At 38.4% G+C, this 23,183-nt stretch overlaps 1 protein-coding gene across 5 annotated transcripts; it reads right to left on the bottom strand.

Annotated features, from left to right (window-relative positions):
- Positions 1 to 792: 792 nt before the first annotated feature.
- scube2 (signal peptide, CUB domain, EGF-like 2) lies at positions 793 to 23,107 on the bottom strand. 5 transcript variants are annotated; one of them, XM_030131017.1, is made up of 23 exons: positions 22,904 to 23,107; positions 22,327 to 22,446; positions 21,936 to 22,061; positions 21,439 to 21,573; positions 20,437 to 20,562; positions 20,199 to 20,315; positions 18,378 to 18,467; positions 17,172 to 17,288; positions 16,914 to 17,036; positions 16,059 to 16,175; positions 15,769 to 15,891; positions 15,346 to 15,462; positions 13,568 to 13,657; positions 13,301 to 13,423; positions 12,452 to 12,619; positions 11,949 to 12,155; positions 7,533 to 7,703; positions 5,709 to 5,876; positions 3,961 to 4,122; positions 3,660 to 3,857; positions 2,873 to 3,025; positions 2,696 to 2,775; positions 793 to 2,050 (listed from the first exon to the last, which is right to left on the bottom strand). In XM_030131017.1, exons 1-23 carry the CDS (start codon positions 22,989 to 22,991, stop codon positions 1,904 to 1,906), a joined length of 3,066 nt encoding a protein of 1,021 aa, XP_029986877.1. In that variant the 5' UTR covers positions 22,992 to 23,107; the 3' UTR covers positions 793 to 1,903. The 5 variants fall into 5 exon arrangements, with proteins under 5 accessions (XP_029986877.1, XP_029986879.1, XP_029986878.1 ...); XM_030131019.1 differs by having other exon boundaries at positions 11,949 to 12,152; XM_030131018.1 differs by having other exon boundaries at positions 22,327 to 22,443.
- Positions 23,108 to 23,183: the final 76 nt, after the last annotated feature.

Below are 23,183 nucleotides of genomic sequence, written 5' to 3'. Positions count from 1 at the left end.
CTTAAGAAAAAATCACCTATACAATAAAGCATCAACAACATGATTTCCCTCATATCTGGGACCCCTTGATTTACTATGCAACAGGAACAGACTTGACACATATAACGGAAGTGCCTGAGGATGTATAAACAGTGGTAGTGGCCAATACAGCAGAGATATTCTTCTTTTATTCTATAAAATGGACTAAAATACAGTACAACTCACTAACTTCATCCCCAACCAAGAGCTGGAACAAGTTGGGAGGGGGTGGGAGGAATTTGACTCATTTTGACATGTTTTGTTCAATACAAATTATGTTTTGAAAACAATACAAAGAATGTTGGTTAAAAAAATAATAAATAAATGAAATAATAATAATAATTGTATAGACACAATAGGCTACTCAAGTCAAAATTAGTATGAGACTGCAACTATCTAACAACTGGTAGTTGTTAGTCAAAAGTAAAATTAAACTGCAACTATCTAATAACTGGTAAACGAAAACATGTCACATTCAATTTAGAGAATAATGCGAAATCCCACTGGCAAAACAGCCTCAACACTGCATTTACATCCACATGTGACCATTTCTTTTGATTTCTAATGGCATAAAAAAGGAAAACAGCATTTAATATTTCATTTTAACTTGTCCAATCACTGTTCAAGTCAGCTCTGAATGTGTGAATATCACCTATAGTGACCACAAAGTAAGTTTCTATTGTATTCAGTTTGAACAAATTACACCTTCTTGAGATAATGAATACTAAGACGTGTTGTGATAATGTGTGAATATCACCCACAGTGACCACAAAGTAAGTTTCCTATCTTTATTTACAGAATAACAGATGTACAAAATGATAAAAATATACATACATGTATTATCTAAAAAAGGTGAATGGTTCAAATGTATTTTACAGGACTTCCCATTTCATTCTGTCCTTTTACCTCGGTATCACTAATCTTGTAGCTCTCAAGTGTTTGCAGACTGAGCAGTTGTCTTTGGTTACTGTTCAACAATACAAAAATATTAGGTAACCTTTGTTGAAGGAGGTAATGTTTATCAGCACTCATTCAGTCACCTTTAACCTCAAATAAAAAGGGCTGTTGGGGCTTGCAGTAATCCTATATTGCTGAAGATTACGCTAAATTGTCGCTACAATACTTTAGTCTTTCACCTAAAATTTTTTACATCATATACAAAACATTCATCAGAATAATTGCTTTTGTGGTGCCACTACTGCCTTAGTAGTGCTAATGTTCCCAAGAAAACATTTGTGCTATATTTGCCTCTTACATTTAGCAGTATTTCTGCCAACCCTACCTGTGAAAGTAGCCTATGTTAAAACTAGATACACACTCTATATACAGTATGACTGACATTCAGCATATATCTGTTTAGCTACAATATTTGTTTCTCATCGCTGTGCTATTAGCAAAATAACATTGAAATGTACAGTATTTAGCAATATTCAAATACTTGAATACTATGAGACGAAAGTACAGAACACTCTTTAGTTTCACCCAGACACTAAAAATCATAACCAGGCAGCACTTTGGAATTTAATCCTGAGATGTTATTATAAAGTCATCACATTTCCTCTGTTGCTAATCAAACCATTTCCAAATTTCCAAAAACAGAGAGAGGATCCTAATTCCTTCCTGGAGATGCCCATGCTGGTCTATTCCCTGTACCACTTCATCACTGATCATTGTCTTCCTCTTAAAGCTCCAGTCAGACATCCACTCACTCGTCTGCTTTCTCCTTCGGATCAGTTTTATCAAGTGTGCATTCCACTCGGGTTTTTGGACCATGTGAAAAAAGATAACTACTCATAATCTGGTCGGAAAAAAGCAGATACTGCGGCCAGTATCTAATCTAAGCCTGTCATGTAACATCCAAACACTGGGTGACAACAGGCCCATCCTAAGGACGAAGGAATCTCAGCACTTTGGAGCGCAGGAAGCGGATGAAGGATTTAGGGAACATTTCTCTTGATTCTTGTGCGGTGTAGTTGAAGAAATTTTGAGGGTGAGCCAGCACATCAAACAGTGCCTTCATGAGTTTCTTGTCCTGAAATGAAAAGAAAAAATATTTAATGTGAGCCAATGTGTGCAGCTTGTACTTCCAGATTTCTCCAAAAGAGGGCAGCACTTGCTTATGTAAGTATTGAGCAAAAGGCATATGAAACATCAGTAACTGAAGAGATGCTATTGAGCTGAATCATCATCAATTATAGGTATTTCTAAATATTAATATAACAAACAAATTAATAGAAAACAAGACAAAATACCACCATCTTTCACCAATAAATCCTGAGGCCTTCATTATTTAACCATGTCCAAATTTAATAAAAATTAACTTTTTTGCATGAAAATCTTTTTATTTACATTTTCTTAATTGTACGATTTTCATCTATGTGTACATGAAAGTAGATACATCCAGGCAAAACAACAATAACAGACTATTAAAAAAAAGGAAAAAGAAAAAAATATTTCCTTTCCAGTCACTGCCTTCAGTCTATGAAAGGTTTAATTAACCATAAAAGAGATTTCTGCTTCTAAACTAATGCATGGGGGAAATTTTATTAAGCATAGACATAAATAAACACAGTATACCAAAATAGTTCAGCTTTTCTTGAGCTATTAACATAACTTTCATAAATTTTTGAAAACATGAAGATTAGCTACAGGACATAAGTGAAGAAAAACTACTTACTTTGAGGATTTCCTGATGATTTTCTGAAGCGTATAGTCTTCCATCTCTGACGATGTCTTCTATTAATTCTTGGTAGTCCTCTGAGACAAATAAAATCATAACAAAATTTAAGCTGCATAACAGAAAAACAGAAAGCAGCAACACATCACCAGTATAGCAAACATCACTCACTCTTACCGTCATATGTCACATATGGGACCTGGAAGCCTTTCCCACTGTTTCCCTCATTGGATCTGAACTGTATCCAAAGCCTTTTCGAGCGAGAGGTGAAAGCGATGGGTCGTTCGTATGTTTGACAAGTCTCATACGTTGTCACAGAGTTAGAGAGAGCTGTGAAAGTAAAAACACACCATTACATCTACTACTGGTGTTAAAAACCTGTTGGGTAAGTTGACTTTAGCCAAAAGTATATGAAGTCATTCAAAGATGTGCAGTTTGTAAATGCTGCTCTGCACACATTTTTAATCCATTAAAGTTGATGATTAAGTAAGTAAGTAAAATGTATTTATATAGTACTTATCACAGAGAAAAACTAACAAAGCACTTTACAGATTAAAGGACATAAGACAACACACAAACAATACAAAATGTAAAAATGTGAAATTCCAAAATACACGATAAAATCATGGAATACCCATAAACGCAATAGAATAAAAGTGCTTTTAAAAATGTCCACAGAGGCTGCTGCTCGTAGATCAAGTAGAAGGACATTCCACCGTCTGGAAGCAACTGCTAAAAAAGGCTCTGTCCCCTTTGTTTTAGAGACCCTGATCAGCTGACTTCACTGGCTGTGTGGGAGCAAACTGATGTAACAATTCAATGAGTAACAGCAATGCCTGACAGTGAAGAACTCTGTAGGTGATGCCCAGAACCTTGAACCGCACTCTGAAACTGACAGGCAGCCAGTGCAAAGATGCTAAGACCGGTGTGATATGACAAAATATTCTGGACAAATGCAACTCACAGCTTTTTCTCATGACCAGATAGTCTCCACATTCATCTTCAATTGGCAAGTAGATCTCTGGGACAACTATCAGGATCCTGCGTTTGGGTGGTGGGTTGATGGTCCAGGTGCATTCGATGTTCGCAGGGTAATTCCCCGGGTAGTTTGGTGACTCGATGTATCCTGTAAAGTCTCCCAGTTCTCCTCCACACTGCCGGTCTGTGAACAATGCAGCTATGTTAATTATTCCTTCATCTTAAGTCTGAACTATGAGTGCTCCTACTGTTGCATTTTATTCACCACTGTATAGAGGCAGACATACTTTTACACTGCATGATGTTAGTGGAGCCATCGAAGTCTGTGGTGGTATTTCCAGGGCAGGCGATGCAGTAATTCTGGCCAAACTCCCCTTGATACGTTCCCGTGGGACAGCGAATGCAGCGATGCGTACTGGTGTTATAGTAATGACCTGGAGAACACTGGACTGTAGGAACCACAGATAGTGATGGAGGGGTATTAGTAGGTATAACATTCTTCAGATGCTGATCAAATACTGTATGTTTCTACTGAATGTGTCACATGGGCCATTTTTCACATCTTGATTTGGGATGGTAAGAAAATGACAGAAACGCAACTGGTTTTGTTGCATCTAAAAATCGTCATCCATGGACAATCTTAATTTATTATATGATCTGCTTTAATTCTTTTTATAAGTGCCCAGCACCAGTGTAAATACTGGTGTACAGATGTGTTGCATTATGGGTTATGGGGCATTGAAGTTGCAAAGCTAATAAATGTATTAAAAGTGTTTTTAATGACTCTTGACAGCTGTGGTTCCAAAAAGAGACAAAAAACAGAAATATGGTGTCTCCTCTGGACTCAAACTTACAAAAATAGATCACAAATAACCAGACATGTACTCCACTGTCAAAACACCGTCTATGAAAGTCTTTTTTGTGTTATTTTTGGTTTCTTGAGTGTTTTACATCTGTCTTGTTACATCTTTTATCCTTATTGTGTGTTTTACATAATGTTTTGTCTTGTCACATCTTTTACATTTTTTTTTTTTACTCTTTTAATACTCTTTGCATCCTTTTTGTCTTATTGTGTCTTTTAAACCTGATTTCTTTTTTCTGCAAATTTGGGTGATTTCACTCTCTTAACTCTTCTGGAGAACACACTTGCTGTTTAATTACTAAATTAATCCAGTTGTCATAAAATTTTCATAAAGTTTTCTCTGTCAATAAAGTAACTCTGTGACACATTTTGAGTCCTGATCCTAAATTTGGGAAACTCAGCTTTGGACTATCTGTTGTTTTTGATTGCAAACATACAATTGTTAGTCATGAATATGCAGATTTCTGCCATGTATATAATAGTTATTGTCTAAATAGTGGAATAATATCACTCCACCATTAAGCAACTTTTAGTGAAATTACAAAAAAAAAGACGCTGCCTGCATGAGCCCTTTTATAGATTGTTATATATTAAGAAAAAATTAAGGGGAAAAATTATAATTCAGTCTATTGTGATGATGACCTGAAATATCAATTTATGACTTTTGGTCAGGTTGCCAAAATCTCCATTCAACTTATCTGTACAAATATATCCTTCACATCTAAATTCAAGCTTCTTCAAGCAGAACATCTACCAGAGCGGGATCATACGTAAAAATGGACCTTAACAGTGTCTTAACATGTTTAATTTTTCTCAGTCTCAGCCAAAGTAAAAGTTAATTGTACAAACAATACACGAGGAAGAGAGGTCAGCAGAGTTCCTGTTAACGCCCTAAAAAGTCACCATTTGAGTCACCATTCACATGATACTGTCAGGTGAAATCCTCATAAATCTAAAATGTCAGCCATTAAAGGATAAAAAAGAACCCTGAAAAACTCCAAACTGCTGTGTTTATAACCCAACAAGCACAGATGTTACATTTTATTTATTAAGTTTGAAAGGTTTTTGTAAACCATCTAATCCCCCATTTACATTATAACTCAAGAAACAAAAACAGAGCTGCAGTTATGAGGTTTTCATCCAGCTAAAACAATACAAAAGATGACGTCATACCTTTGGTTTCACACTCCTGAAAGGTTACAGCCCCGGGGCGTTTGGTGACCAGGCTGCCTCCACAGGGGAAGCAGGAGGTGCGGCCAACCTCAGGCTGGTACGTTCCCAGAGGACATGGCAGGCAAGGGATGAAACCGTCATGGGAGTACTGTCCTGGGGGACACTGACCTAAAACACACACACACGCGCACGCACACACACACACACACACACACACACACACACACACACACACACACACACACACACACACACACGCACACACACACACACACACACACACACAAACATTTGGATGAGTCACCAAGATAGAAATCAGAACAAAATACTTTTAACCACTATCATTGTATCATTTTGTAACAAAACAGCTTGGAGCCGCACTGCATGGATTAGTTTTAATCTTTGTCTTTTTGCTTGTGAAACATAAAAAATACATTCCACTTAGATAAGAGCATACAATAAATGAATTTAAGCAAATGTAATGGAATGATGCCGTATTTTATCTGACATCCTGGGTGAATAATTCACACTGGGTGCCGCTGGGAGCCTCTTCTTGTTTAGTCTGTCAGAGGAGATGGGATCTGGGATTCAGCCACAAACTCACAGTGATAACAGCAGAAGACCAGACCAAAACATGGTGGCTCCTTCAGTTTCTGTGCGGGACTTTAGAAAGCAGCGTTCAGCCTTTGAGTTTAAATACATCTTTAGCATCTAAATCCAAGCTTCTTTGGCTTTGCACAAAGCAGAGCATCTGCCAGGGAGAGATCTTTATCGAGCCACCATCGCTTCCTGTGTGGCTCATATTCACAAACTGTTATCTACATTTTGTGTCATTTTGTGCGCCTGCTGCATTTCTGCTGTTTATTTGTTCTAGGTTTAGATTTTTTTCCCCCAATTCGCTTGTGCATGCACAAAATGCATTTTCTAAAATAATGTATATATTCATTTGAGACCCAGAAAATTTTTTTCAAATATGTTTTTATTCTTTTACAGTCATGGAAAAAATTGTTAGACCCCCCTTGTTTTCTTCATTTTCCTGTTCATTGCCTGGTATAACTAAAGGTACATTTGTTTGGACAAATATAATGATAACAACAAAAATAGCTCATAACAGCTTAATTTCAGAGCTGATATCTAGCCATTTTCCATGGTTTTCTTGATAATAACCAAAACCACTTAAGTTCTTACATCAATATCTATGGCATTGTACTGAAAAACAGTGCTTTTAGGCATCCATGTTTTCTTTTCTGTCTGTTTTAGTCAAAAGATACACACAGGAGTAAGGACTTGATTGCATAACCATTGTTTTGATGACTTTTGATGGTCTAATAATTTTTTCCAAGACTGTATGGAATGCCCTTTGCAGTGGGCAACATTTTGTTTTTGTTACCTTTTAAAGTAAAGCTATGAAACTCTTGTCCCCTACAGCAGACAAAAATGCATTGCCTGGTCTCAAGATGATATAAAATAATGAAACCATATAATGATATAATATAGGTTAGTATTAGCGTGTTATTTAATTATGAGTGAAACTGTTGGCAAAGTGCATATATCTTTCATAGCTTTTTTGTGCGTTTTTTTTTTTTTTTTTTTTTTAACTGTATTTACATTATTTTACTCCTATTTATACACATCAGTAATCACCTGTACTATGACCAGGTACAATTATTACATACTGAGTCCCAGTTACACTTTATCTATCAAGAACAAATCACATTGTCATGATCATTTCATGAGAAGATGTACAAATATTTTATAATAAAACTTTAAGGCCAACAGTGCACATGTAAAACATCATCACTGCTGCTTAATCCAGTCTCTTACCTCCACACTCTGAGAGGTTTCGAGCTCCAACCACTTTGGATATTTCCCTCCCCTCAGGTCCTGGACAAACCTCACAAGACATCTGTCCCTCCTCATCCTGATAGGTCCCTGCCGGGCACAGAACACACCGGCCCTGATCTCCATCGTAGTACGTCCCAGCACTGCAGCTCACTAATAGACAGGTGAGGAATGACACCGAAAGGAAGAACACTTATTAGGCTTTATTTACACATAGCAAGAATCTTTCCAACAGGTGCATCTCAGAATAAGACGCTAAGTTTCACAAAGGCATTGCTAAGTTTGTGGTTATTCCTCATTTCCGAAATCTGACAGTTGCTAATGACGAGATTAAAGAAAAAATCCACACACCTAAGTGTCTATTATCCTCTCAAAATGAACTAATTACTATGGAATATGGATAAAAGCAATGTAAGTATTCAGGCCCGTGTAATTAAACATTTTCCTAAAAAGAGCAAACAAATACTTAAGACAAGAAACCCAAACAAAAGCATGTATTTGTAATTTACATCAATTAAGCAGATGGAAGTGTGGGAAATGACTACAAACACCAGAAGAAACAACAAAGACGATGTAAAGCAGAGACATGAATCAAAACTGTAACTGTACGCCCTATGGCTACACATAACCAAACAGTCCTCACCACAATGTAGATTGACACTATAAATACAGCTGTGACATGACAAGACCATTAAAGTAACGTAACCCAGACTTCACCATCAGCCTCTCAAATGTAATCAAACACAACCGCATACATACTGGAAATGGATGTGAAGCAAAAAGCAAATCATTAAAACAGGATCTGGCTTAAATGATCAATCAGTCAACACTCACGTGATTTTTTTTATCACCTGGTAATAGAAATAATTAAAAAGACCTGATATTGAGCTGACTGACTAATGATATTAAAGTTAAAATTGACGCATTTTATCATTGTTTATACTGGTACAACAAGCAGTAACTACACTAATGTTTAGTGGAGCTTTATATTCTGTTTAGTAATAAAATTTTAAACAAAAATGTATTTGCTACATTTGCCATATTTTCACTGTAAATAATTTAACAGTTGTGTAAGATCTTCTATAGTCACTTCAAACTGAATTTGATGAATATAAGGATATAAAATAATAAAAGTTACGGTCTCAAGGGGGGAAAGTAAATGTTATGGTTAACGCTAACTTAAATCATATTTCTGAAGTTTTAAAGACTCCAGTTTGTTGGTGCATCACTAAAAAACATGTATGAAATACTGTCAAAAGTTGTTTTAGTGCTTTAGTTGATATAAGCTCACATAGTCAATCTTTAAAAGAAAGAAAAGAAAAAGAGAGCACTTTAAAAGAAAGCAAAGGGCATGATAGAAATGGATTATTTGAGAGTTGATGGGATGATACATTTTGACAACAGAGTGTTCTTTAACTTTATGTTTACAGACAAGTAATGTACTTCTTACAACTGATAAATTAGGAATCATAGCTACAGTAAAATCACAAAGTGTTACCATTTCCTGTTCCTGAGTAAGAGTGGCACAACCTAATCAGATTTCCAGTGAATTACCCAAAAAGCAAACACACTATAAAATATAACTATAAAATAACTGGACATGTTGTTGCCAAGCACCTTTTCTGTCATTTTTAATATATTGTGGTTATTATTATTAAAAAAAAAAAAAAAAAAAAAAAAAAAAAAAAAAGCAAACACACATGTACACACTCTGATACATGTCTGATACATAAAGGCCTGCACAGAGAATTTTCATTAATCCTTCCATGCATATTGGAAAAAAAAGTGTGTTTCCTATATCAAGCTGTTAAAATCCCCTTTACAAACCACCTTAATGCAGCCACTTGAAAACACAAACAAAGGAGCTCCGATCCTCTGCACAGCTGCCTCTGTGCTTTACATCTGACCACTTGATAAAACATGGCGGTGCATCAGGGAATAAGTTTTAATACCATAACCACCGTAAACACCCACACCTCTTTCAAAAGCAAACACACAAGCAAATCAAAGAGAGTATTTCCCTCTTATCTCACAGGAGTACAAACTTGATTAGAGGAACCAAAGCACCATTCTGCTTTGATTTCCCCCATTCACAGCCATGCCTGTAATTAATTTAGGAATTACCACGTCTGTCTGACAGTCTTAAGAACTTGACTTGAAAACCAAAGCTGATCTCGCCCAGAAATAAATCAATGAAATTCCCAAGACCATGGTGCAAAATGTGCTTCAGTTGTAGCCTTTAAGCTGCTTGTTAGTAGAGACCCACTATCTCTCAAAGCTTTACACACAGAAAGCTTTAATGCAGATCCATTATACGTCGCTCAGCAAATTGTTAGATTTTCCTTTAGAGAAAGAAAATGTAATTCTCTCAAAAGCAGTTCATTTTTTGAAGCCTATTGTTTATTCTGAAAGACCATGAGGAGCCATCATTGCATTGTCCTCTAACAGCTTTTATTTGACAGAGGGAAGCAGTGAGAGAAGAGAGAGAGTGAGAGTGAAAGGGAAAAAAACCTTGAAGCCTTTCAAATGCAAAGAACGGCTCTTTAGAGTCCTCGAATTGATGGCCCCAAAGAGGTTTAAAAGACCTTTCACCTCTATTCAAGTCCTCAGTCTTTGCCTGCTTGATGACATAGGAAAACACTACGGTATCACAGTGGTTAGGAGCTGAACCCAATAAAAGAGGTCAGGTTTCTGAATCCCCCCATTCTGCTTGGCCCAATCGCTGCTTGCGCCCATCAAGCAGAGGCCCAAACAGCTGATGCTAATTGATTCCCATGGTGTGGCTGAAGTCAATTCTCTTTAGCAGTTTAGTGGCTGGGGGTCATGCAAAGCAGCCCCAGCTGGGGGGCAGGGGGGACACAGCACTCAAACTGCCAGCTTGAATCAACAGCACTTCCTAAACATCTTCAATGTTAAAACAAACACGCAAACAACAGTTAAACAGACGTGAGCGTGTGGATGCGCACCATTCATAGCATCGCTGGATCATTGGAAGTGATGTCTTATTTGATGGAATCAGTCCTCAAAGCATGTAAAATACAGCAAAAATAAACAAGTTAACAAAGATATTATGTAATCATAAAATTAAATTATCTATAGAAGGTAAGACAATTCACAGAAATACCAGATGACTCAACTAACGCCCAAACATGTCAATAAATATGAGCAGAAAACATTTGAAAGAGAGCTCACATAAAATTTCCTCCTAATGCAATAGAGATTGTGTTGTCATTGAGGGATATGCTCCATATGAGGCACTGAGAACAAGCCCCAAATGTTTTTTTCAATGGAGTGGGCAAATTGAAAAGGACTAAACTGCGCTCAGAGCTAAGCCAGAGCGGGAGTTGGGGGAGGAGGGAAAAATATAGCCCCTTTAAAGAGCTGGAGGTTAAGAATGCCTTTCAGCCTCCCCTCCTCTCCCAAATTACATGTCTACACCCCTGCCATGGCCAATAGACTGCTTAATGTTGACCTGAAAGCATAGCAGGGGAGTTAAGGAATCAAGACAACTTAAGACCTGTAGTACTGGAAGATAGAATGAACATGGGCAGTTTAGTTAAACACAGAAAAGCCATAGGTTTAGAAACATTTGGTTTTCTGATAAATACACACCACCACGCTCCTATCGGTTCTGTCCTTCAGTGGAGTAGGGTGATTCAAAAGAGGGAAAACAAAAACCTTAAACATACTTGAAGATTTGTGTGACATCTACTGATAATCTGGAGATAAGGCCCACATGAAATCCCAACATCTTGAACACCACTGGTACACTGAACAAAATACAGACCATCTGAATAAATGTTTAGACATCTCACTAGAAGAAAGGAAACAGTTTTCTCTCACTGATATTAAGACGACGTGAAGCAAGGCAGCAAACTTACTGTGAGGCCCAAAACTAGGGGCGCACAATCACATCAGCCAGAGAAAACACAGGCCAGGCCACAACTCAGACAGTGTGCGGTCTCGCTTAACTAACAGTTTCACCATCATAAGTCGTATATAAAACCCAACCAAGAGGCAAAAAGCTACCGTGAGACCTCCCATCAGCCCTCGTGTTACACTGTTATCCTGGGGAGATGCTGGAACATCTCACAGCTTGGAGGAACAACAACAGTCTCTCTGTTCTTCCATCTGAGCTCCCCTTCAACTAGCTCATTACAGCATGTCTGCAAACCAAATATGGCACTCATCTGGCCAACACCTGCCCCAAATCCAATCATTAAACCAGCTTGTCTAAATATATCTCACTGGCATGTTCGATTACTATGAGCCTACTGTGTGTAGAGCAGCCACCGCTTTGTTTTCCGCTTTCAAGAGATTTGTAGCAGGCTGAATTGTGCTTTTCCTTTTTTTTTTTTTTTTTTCTTTTAAACCAGCTGAATACATAACTGAACTCACCACACTTCCTGTTCACCAGCACCTGTCCTGCCACGCAGTGTCCTGGAAGCTCTGCCGGCTGGACCAGACTCTTGGCGAGCTCATAGTCTGACCCGGCAAAGTGGAGGTGGAACTGTTCCCGGTTGATGGACTTCCTCAGGGTTCTGATGGTCTTTCTGAGTCGCTTCTCTGAGCGTCGGCGCACACAGTTCAGGTCACAGCTCTCTGCTGAGAAAAGCACTCCATACCACAACTGTCTCCAGAGCAAAGTGTCATCTAACACAGCTGATGCAGATTGTACATACACAGATGCTCACATGCTAAGGGAAATAACAACATCAGCCACCATTTGAAGAGATGAAAAACCATGAACCCCTCAACCCAGAGCCTACCACCACAGCCAAGTCAAAACAGGAGATACTTTAACAGTTTGATTAGTGACAAACAGACAGCAGCAAAAAGAAAGGTGGAGAACAAGAAGCAGAGGTCGCAGGCAGGCAGACAGGAAGCGCAGCGAGACCAACCTGTTACCTCCTCTAGGTTCACATCCAGCACAAACTCAGCTGTGATGGAGGAGCTGTCCTCCTCCCCTGCTTTCCTGCCGTGGCGGCTGCGAGGTCTCTGTCCAGACGATGTGCAGCGCAGGCTCACATAGCTGAACTGGACATTTTCAGTGAAGAGAAACCTACTATCTGTGGACATGGGAGACAGTCAGCCCCCCACAAACACACCACACCACCACCAGCAGACACACAAACACCCAACACAAGTGAAGAATTGTTAAAAAAAAAAAAATATCAGTAGTAAAACCAAAGAAAGTTACTAATTTAATGGTCATGAATGCGACAATATTCTTTTCATGTGCATGTAGAATGGAAACAAGAAAAACAATGGGATGTCACTGTGAAATTCTTCTTTATTTGAAACAAATATATGCTCTTTCAGTGACTGTGAAGAATATAAAAGACCATGCCAAAACCATTTGGTGAGGCGAAATAATCCTACAATCGGAAACCCATTTGATTGATGGCTAGGTCAGACACAACTGAGAGGCATGCTGTGGCTAATTACATCCTCCCCTGTCACCGCCAGACAAAATGCTGCGCTGAGACATTCAAGACATTTAAAACCACATCACTTTCCCACAAATTTCTTTCACATTTGCCCATGGTTTTTGGTTTACTTTGAAGCAGCCTTCAGGTCTGCTTTATCTTCTAAAGACTGTGGCTTCAGATGCTGGCAGTTCTCGGTAAGCCCAAACTGTTTTTTAACCAGTGACATGAAGGAGACGTAATTTTAATCTACGTCTATCCATATTCTAAGGCTTGTGTTTGGAGGCTTTGTTAAGCTTGTTGTTGTGGCAACCTCTGTACCTGACTGTGCTGAGTTCAAGCTCTCCTTCAGCCTGTCCTGACTCCGTTTTAAGTTACACTTCCCAGTACCAGACTTGAATGTGGCTGTGGTCCTAATACGTGGAACTCCAGGCGTTTCTGGACCTGCAGGGCAGAGGGACACAAAACCTTGATCTACTCATACATCATAAGTACACAAACACTGCACAAGTTGTTCCCGAGTTACAGTTTTGTGTGGCAGAGCGTAAAGATTAAAGCTGATGTGAATCTAAAATGTTTTGTACTTGCCTAAGCAATACAAGCCACTGTTGTCCTTTTGTGCGTCAGCCAAGCAGGGCAGAGGCATTCCACAGGTCACAGTGTAAGAATCCTCCGTCCCTGAAAACACACACAGGGCCATGACACACAGGCCAATGCAGACAAAAGTTAGGGCCACAAAAGCCAAGTTAGTGAGAGCAAACACGCAGCATGTAGGAACATGAAGCGTCGCTCTGGAGAATGATGTCTAACAACTAGCAACACAACCAGACTTTGAACACCCTGACTTAATGACTAATTGTTTTCTATTAATAGACATATATGCATTTACCAGCACTGTGTTGTACATTACTGTGTAAGTCACATCATAATGAAAACACAGGGGTGTGCTGTGACATATCAGCTGATGAAATGATTGTCAGGTTGCTCTCCATCTTTTACCCATAAAGACCCAAAACAGCCATTGGCAACCAAAAGCATCTACTTATCTACTTATCTATATTATTTAAAAACTGTTGAAACACTGATCCTAATAAAACATGGGCATGATTGGCGCAAAATGCAGTTTGTCATCTTTCAAGGTCATCAGATATGACCCTTTTGGATATTCAGAGGCTCCGAAGTGAACGTAGAAACACCGTCATCTTCTACAACACTGATTCACCAGTAAAACCCATGGAGCTGGATCAATGACAGTAGATGGAGACACTTGGGTTACATTCACTTATTGATATCTTTGCTGAAAACATCCCTTTTTCTTCAGTTTTCTCTGTTTTTGATACAATAAACCTCAACTTTAATATGAGCTTTTATGGACATCTACATGGAAAATGTATGATTTACACACAAAAAACAGACAATAATATTATAATTAATGGTGATAAATTCCTTAAGAAAGGTTAAAAAGAAAGAAAAAATCATTTGGGAAGTATCACAAAAGAAGCACAGGGTCTTTATAGGTTAAGCCTATCCTTCAACTCATTTTTAATTTGATAGACTTTTCTACATCTACTTCAACACTATTTTTCTGCTTTACCAATGATCTCCAAAACTCCTATTTCAGCATCTTCAGGTTAACTTCCTCATTTCAACAATATTTTGAAATGTACAGTACAGCTGAATTCTACCACAGTTCAACAGCAGTTCAGTTATATTCCAGAAAAGTCTCACTTCTCAGCAATCATATACAGTATCTTCAGAACTGTAATTTTTCTAATTTATTCACTTTGATTGTGTATTATTAGAACTATAATGAACCCCAGTCATTAACTGACATGTTTTTGACTTAAGTGTAAAGAAAAGCTGAGCTCAAAATATTGAAATTTCACTTTACACCAACATTAATCAACATTTTTCTTAATGTTAAGGACAATGAAGTCTTGCAGTTGCTGGTAATGGCTTTTCTATACAACATTTTGGCCACATTGTATTTTGAGGTTTGAAAAAATATTATTCCTTAATTGTGATTGTGGAAAAGTGAAGATGCTGAAAAGCTTTTGATCAGACTGGAACATTTATCTACTTTTTTTTTACTCTGTAGGCTAAGATTAAATAGTTATAAAATAGTTAGATTATACCTTTGGAAAAGTATAGCATACTCATAGTATCTTTTTGATGCATGGTGACAAGAAAAACATGACAAAGTGCAACAAAACTGTGAGTTACTGTATTTTTTAAAAACATTTTAAAAGTTCACTCAGTCAACATGTGATTAAGTCTTTGTGGGACAAAGTCTGTCCAGTCCAGGCTGTTTGTATGAGTCACATCACAGTACAGGTAAATCATAGTTCAGTGTATGAAGAACTCACCACTGCTGATATGAACTTGTGACTGGCATGTCAGGAAGCAACGGTCCCCCCCCTCCTGTTTGCTACAGTTCAAGGTAGGTTTAAAGGGGGGGTTTGCAGGCGGTAAACCCTCAGCCTCTAGATAGAAACCACAACAGAACTCCAAGGTAAAACAGAACAGTTCTGACTGTAACGAGGAGGACGAGGCACATGAACATCCAAGTCCAACCTCCTCACAGCGTCACATCACTTTGAAATTTTAACACAAGCACAAGAGAACAACAAAGGAGGGAGAATTAAAGAGAAAACATGAGAGCAGAGTTCAAAGTATCTCCTGTTTTTGTCCCCTAAAATTTGGTCCAAAATGTGGGATGTCACACATTTTTTCTTTACACACTTGCGTGACAGATTTGCCTCTCGTGTTATGAGGAGGCATCGGCTTACCAATGCAGTCCTTTTTGTTCCAGTGTAGCTTATAGCCAGGGTGGCAAAAGCACTCAAATCCACCCATGGTGTTCTCACAACCCTGCTCACAACCGCCATTGTTTACACTGCATTCATTTATATCTGAGAGAGAAGAGGAACATCATTAATTATGTGCTCCATTTTCCTACAGCATCATGAGCATCATCCAATTTGACTTTATGGACAGAAACCTAACACATCTGTAAATTAAGTCCCTGCGTTACGCTCAACTTGTTATGTGTAGCTCCCTCCACCCAACTCCGTCTCACCTCCACAGTGGGCCAGTCCATACATGGTGTAGCCTTTGTTGCACAGACACTGAAAACCACCAGGGGAGTTCACACACGTGTGATCACAGGTCCTCTCAAAAAAGCACTCATCTATATCTGTAATCAAAATCAGGGAGATGATATAATAGCAGGGCAATTAGGCACAGGATTCATCATAAGGGATTTCCCACCTACAGACGCATTTGCACTTGATGCTGAATCTTCCCACAGTGCACTTTGGTACATCAGGTACAAGGACGCAGATGTTTGATTGGAATTAAAAAGGATGCAGTGTGTCATTGTGAAGCATTTTAGCTGCATTAGAGCAACATGATTATAGGCAAACACCCTGAAGCATGAGTAAATAAGAGAAAATGACAGAAAATCATGTGTATTTGAACATTTTTAGATCATTACTGATACTGCCACTTCTGTGTCTGTTTCTGATAAATTAATCTTACTGTTTGTCTTACATGTTCTTCCTTTTCTGTATTATTTACTTTAGTAATTTTTACTTTATTTACTGTCACTGATGCCTAAAATGATTTTTTTAAAAAAAAGGAAGGACAGAAAGAAAGACAAAAAATGCCCGTTAATGACTCAGACAGTTAAATGATGTGTTTTATGTTGATACTTTAAGCAATTTTGCAGCAAAAAATTGCTAATTTATACAAATAGGAAAATCGTTTTAAAATGGTCCTACTCTGATGCTTTTTCAGAACTTTTACCAACTTCACAAAACCTGAAAGTGCTGGAAAATATGCTATGCAAAGAATGTCTTTACATCATAATCTTATATTTTTTTTTACATTCATTATTACATCATCTTTGCAAGTTCTCTGAGGCCGTTTGCACCTTGGCAGGATCGTTCATCTGTCAGCAGCTTGAAGCCCTTCCTGCAGTTGCACTCAAAGCTGCCGATGGTGTTCCTGCAGAAGTGATCGCAACCGCCATTGTGAAGCTCACACTCATCAATATCTGAAGGAGAACAGGGTAAAACCGTGACACTTGTTAACTGGGTGTATCAGAGGAAAAAAAAACAAAAAAAAAAGGGGGGGGGTACACAAAAAGCTGCCCCTTCCTGTGGAGGTTTCAGTGGACTACCAGTCTGACCTTTGCATGTTTTCCCATCAGGCTGCAGGGTGAAGCCAACGGGACAGCTGCAGCGCACGCCTGTGGATGTGTCTTTACAGGTGCAGTCACACCCCCCATTGTTCACAGCACAGGTCTCTGAAATCACAGGACACGGTGTGAATGATAAGGACATTTACCTATTGAATTTCTCTAAACGCCTTTTAATATGAACAGACTTTCATGATGTTTAGAGTGAAAAATACACTGTTGAACAATCATTGCTGACAGATATAGAAATGAGCAGGAGTCTTACATGACTTTTTGTAACACAGCACAAGAATCCCAGAGCTCATGTGCTAACCATGTACTTGGTGCTAAAGCGCCAAAGGTACAGTAAAATGTTTTACATGTATGGAGTGACCCAGAATCACACCACTGATAAATACTAACTATACAAGAAAAGATTCACACTCTGCCCTTCCCAAATAGAAGGAAAATGTGAAATGTACCACACTGTCACAAATGCATATTTTTCAGGGGGGATGCCAGGGATGAGAAAGCGAGTCCATAGTCATTTCACAGTTTGCTCAAAGGACTGAGGAATGCATTGGTTTACTAGACACAGCTCCACTCCACTGTTTAACACCCATGGGTGGTTCCTGGCAGCTAAGCATGCCGTCAGGTAAAGCATGAATTGAAGTTTACAGCCTCCTTATTTTAGCCTCCAGTGAAATGTATGAGTGTGAAAATCTATATTAGAAAAGGGAAGTGGACTCTGTTTGTTTGTGTGTGTGTGTGTGTGTGTGTGTGTGTGTGTGTGTGTGTGTGTGTGTGTGTGTGTGTGTGTGTGTGTGTGTGTGTGTCTCAGGCATCACACAAAATCCGGAAAGAGCTGACTGCGGCAGTTTGGCATACTTATGCATTTCTGGTCAAGGAAGAGACTAGCAAAAAACGGCAAGTTGATAGGACCAGTATTTTAGGAGATATTAGTAATTTTGTAATGCAATAACCTTACAATCACACTGTTATGCCCATAGAATCATAGAATTGAAGTGGATTACCTAGCAACAGATAAACAATAGGGCCATGTTGCCATGGTGTCAAATTTCATGTGCCGAAACAGACATGGCAGCTGAGAGGTTATTCAACTGGAAATGCCAGTGGAATTTATCAAGGAAGTAAAGGAATGAACTGTATCAGAGGATCTAGAACCCATGGTTCCCCACAGGTCCCCACTCTATTTACCCATTAATAGCCTTCGCTTCACTCGTTTATCCACCTCCGTAAAAGATGTGGTGTTGTGGTCCGAGGACTCAGTGGTGGCTTCATCTCGTTCTGCAGCAGACAAAAAAAATCATGAATTCAGTAAGAACCACTACATACATTTATTACATTTACTAAACCACACAAGCTCTTTTATATTCATGTCAATAAAACAAAATAATCCAACTTGAGCAGCTCCGTCTGTTTGCATTGGTCAACTTTCACTGCACAGACACGTTTATGTTTGAGATCCTCGGCTTGTTGTGCATCAGATATTGCAGCAGATCAGTGAAGTGAATCTGGAGACAACTGGGAAGTGATAGGCCTGGACCTCACACACACTGCTGCTTGTGAGAGAGATGTTACCCAATGTGTGACAGCTGATCTCTATCACTCATAAGCATTGAGAGGAAAGTATGTACACTGGTGAACAGGACAATACAGACATGACTGTAGTCACTGTTTGGATTTATTCATAAAATCTGACTGTTTATGATATTGTTACTGATCCAACTGAAGTAAAAGACCGTCTTTAAAAACATCTTAAACTTTTAACATGTACCTTTCCACTATATCACTGTTTATGAGGCAAAAAGTAATTGAGTAATTTCACTTAAATGCTGTACTTAAGTTAAAATTTGAACTGTGTTAAAAATTTAAAAATTTTTTCAATAAACAATATTTTATTTTACTTGACTGTATTTTCTGCTATTTAATACTTTTGTGTTCTGTACTTTGTACTCTCATACATTTACTACAAGTATTTAGATTGTAGTTAAATGCAGGTTTATACTACTAATATAGATAGATAGATAAATGAACTAATAAATGCATGTATAATAATTGATTAAGATACCCAACAACATATATAGTAATTAACATGAGTTGCACCATTCCCAGCTGGAACACTGACGGTGAATACATTCATTTATCAATACACTGCTGATATCTATTAATTTGAACTGGGTCATTTTCCACTTTTACCTTTGATACATTAAGTGTATTTTTGATGCTAATCCTTTTACTTAAGTGATTATTTCAATGAGTATTTTATTGCTACTTTTAGTTCTGTAAACTGAACCTACTTGTCTGCTGCTGCCATACTTATAGTGCATTCTGTTTCAGCTTGTGAGAAGAATAAGAATCCTTTATTGTCAGTGTTGACAGTGTAAAGTCACCATTTCCAGTAAAAATCTGTTTTATCAGCGCTTCATGGTAGCAAGAAATTACACACAATTGCACACAAACAGTAGTATAAACAGTGTTGTATAAATGAAGACTGTTGATTTTTTTTTTTTTTTTTTTTAATTTAAAGCAGTAAATTTACATCTGTAAAACATTATTTATATCCACACCAAAGAAATGACCTTTGTGCAGTATCATATAATAATCTAGTAACTTTAAGAGCATAGTTATCTGGTAAATGTGCCTATTTTTGCAACTCAACAATCTCTGTAATTCATGCTTTTAGTTTAAGATTTAGTTTTATAGACATTTTTAACAGACATGGAGTAGCACATTATATTTAACTATATGTCTTCCAGGCTGTACAGTAATGTCCACATGATGACTAATCTGAATGTGAAGTGAAAAATCAGGGCAGACTCTTTATTGTAAAGTTCTGTGACTCTCAACAAAGTTTGGCTTCATTGGAGTAAACCATTAATAAAGTCATATTATTATTTCATTCAGATAATGAAGATCTTATTTCAACACATTTAAATATATCTACAGATTGTATGATGTGTTATTTGTGCTTTACATGCAGCTGTTTGAGTACATCAGATCATGCTTAGTGCTTACCTACACAGGACCTCCTGTCAGGCTGCAGACTGTACCTGGGGTGACACTTGCATATCGGCCCATTCTCTGTGTCCTCACAGGTGTGCTGGCAGCCCCCATTGCCGTGATTACAAGTCACTGCCAGATCAACAATATGTAAGCCTTAAGTCATGAAATCAGAGCACTATTTGAAGCCAGCTGTGTGTCTGGATGTAGGTGTGTTGTGTGTGTGTTTAGCTTCATGCTGCTGAGCACATACAGATGCAGCCTCTCTGGTTCCTCGCCAGCTCGAACCCTGGACGACACTCACAGGCCACGCCCCCTTTGGGTGTCTCTTTGCAGATGTGGGCGCAGCCGTGCTCCTTATTCATACAGTTGAGGCCCTCTGGGATAGAAAAAGGGAGAGAGAGGTACACAATGCAGCACTCCTACAGTGAGTGACCGGCTTCACACAAAGGAGCTCATACTGAGAGATTAGTCTGGCATCCTTAAAGACACTGATTGTTCTCACGCCTAACACAATCCAAAAACATCAACCACTGTGTTATTTTTAGCACTTCTACAGAGCAAAGGACATTTTGTAAGGAGAACAGAAGTTGTTGAGAAGTTCACAACTTAAAAAACAAAGGCTCTCAGTGCATCCTTGTATAAGTCCACCCTCAGAAAAGCCTTAAGCTGGAAAATTAGATATGTCTGTCCATTTATATAGATGAGTCACAGCTGAGTGGATAGGTCCACAGGATTTAAAAGGGTTGTCAAGATCCGATGGAGTGGAAAGCACTTGTATTTCAGTTCAGTCAAGAAGACAAAACAAAGGCACTTCAGAATAATCTGTGACACAGACCACATAGACCGCAGTGTTGCAGTTGTTAACTTATTTTGTTCTGTGAGTCTCAGTGATCCTTTCCCACAGCATGTTGCTGCTGCGGATAAAGCCCTGGAGACAGAAACCAGCTTGAAACTGTCACCCCTCATTGTGCCATCAATCTTAGATTTGTATGTGGATATTTGAAAATCTGATGCATTATTCTGTCTTTTTTCCCAGCCAAACAAAATCAGCAAATAGGGGTGCAAACACATCTCACATGAATAGAATTAAGTTGTATTAGACTCTTGTAAATTGAAAAAGAAAAGTCAAAATTTTCAGCTTCTACGCTGCTGCACAGGCTTCCATGTAACCTCTCATCTCTCTTACAATGAGTACTTAAGGTTTGTGCTGTTAATACACAGTAAAAGATGCATAAAATAAGTGTACACTCACCCACAGATCGATGGATGCATGTGTGCTGGTTGTCACTGAGGAAGAAACCCTCTTTGCAGCGGCATTCATAGCTGCCCATGGTGTTAACACAAGTATGCTGGCACCCACCATTGTTGAACTTGCATTCATCCACATCTACAACACAACAGATTCATCAATGGTGTTTACAAATCTCCAAAATGAGCTTTTAACTCACGTTCATCAAATGAGGCTGTTTTGTGGTTCTGAACAGTGTAAATGTAAACAAAAGCCTCTTCCCATCAAACTTCAACATAAATATTTATCAGTCTTTTAAATCACTATGTGAATTAAACCAGAACAGTTTGGATCAGGGTACATTTTAAAAGTTTTACCAAAGAGGGCTGAAGGAAAGACCTCAGCATGAGACAATGTGAGAAACTTCACATGCAGCCCACGCAAACATTAACTCACAGCTGACCATGAAGCTGTCTGTCTGTCACAAATGTATTGACTTTGTGGTTTCAGATGTATCTTACCTAGACAGTTATGTCCATCATGTGCCAAATTGAACCCATCATAACAAGTGCAGCGGTAATTGCCTGGAATATTGTTGCATTCATGTACACAGCCACCATTGTACTCAAAGTCGCATTCATCAGTGTCTGAGAAGCAAAAATCAAATGTATGGATGGATAGCATGATTAAATAAATCAATTACAATTAGAATTCAACAGACAGATGAATATTCAGATATAAATATAACTAAAAACTGACAATAAAACTTCATATGCCATACTAGATTACTAATTAGTGTTACAGACCAAAATAATAATGTGTCAAAACATTCCAAATCTATGATCCTGTGTTGACACTAGTGTTGACTGATAACCAGACACTCATGTGAAACAAATGGAAGATCCACAGTACCTTCACAGTGTTTTCCATCTCCTTTAAAGCCTGCTTTACACGTGCACTTGTATGAGCCTTGGGTAGTCTGACAAATAGCATCAATGTGACAGCCATCACTTCCCTCTGCGCATGGATCTGCTGAAATCCACAGTGGTTTTACAGATCATAATCATCACACGTAAAAAAGACAAATTGTACGCAATCCCAATAGATTAACATTTATATGCGAATGTTCTTGTGAAGTAAAAAGGTGAAAAGGAAAACTTTAGGTTACAGATTAATATAAACTGTCGTGATAATAAAAGGGCCCAAAGAAGACAATTTGAGAAAAATAAGTAGAAACTAACAAAGTTGAAAAAGTTTCATATAAAACTGAGCTTGTAAAACAAACTTTTTGTTATATACGCGTGTACATTGTTACAGTCTTAATACTATTAACAAAGACATGCAGAAAATAAAGGAAAAATTAAAAGTCACTAATGGGGAAACAACAAGAGCGCACTCCTAAAAGCGTGCGTAAAGTAGCAGTCCCCACGGCTGGAAAACACACACGCAAACACGCTCACACTCCCGCACACACTCACTACAGTCCCACCTCGAATCTCTGGAAGCGCAGCGCTTTGGCGACTATTTAACAAGAGCAAAAACAAACAAAAGTCCCTTGCAGCCCAAATAGCTCCCATGGTGATATGATCCAAGTTTAGAGGTCTGCTCAAAAGGACGCGTACGCACTGAAGTCGTGACCGAGCGTACGCCTCATTTTCATTCTAGCCTGTCAATCTGCCTCACAAGGGGCTTTTGAAAAGAGAAAGGAGTGAGTGAGTGTGCGAGTCTGTGTGTGGAAGTGTGTGTGTGTGTGTGTGTGTGTGTGTGTG

This window comes from Sphaeramia orbicularis, chromosome 3 (assembly GCF_902148855.1).
Source record: "Sphaeramia orbicularis chromosome 3, fSphaOr1.1, whole genome shotgun sequence".
In the NCBI taxonomy this organism is placed as follows: Eukaryota; Metazoa; Chordata; class Actinopteri; order Kurtiformes; family Apogonidae; genus Sphaeramia; species Sphaeramia orbicularis.
The sequence above is the reverse complement of the archived record's forward strand: the minus strand, read 5'-3'. Positions and strand labels throughout refer to the sequence as shown.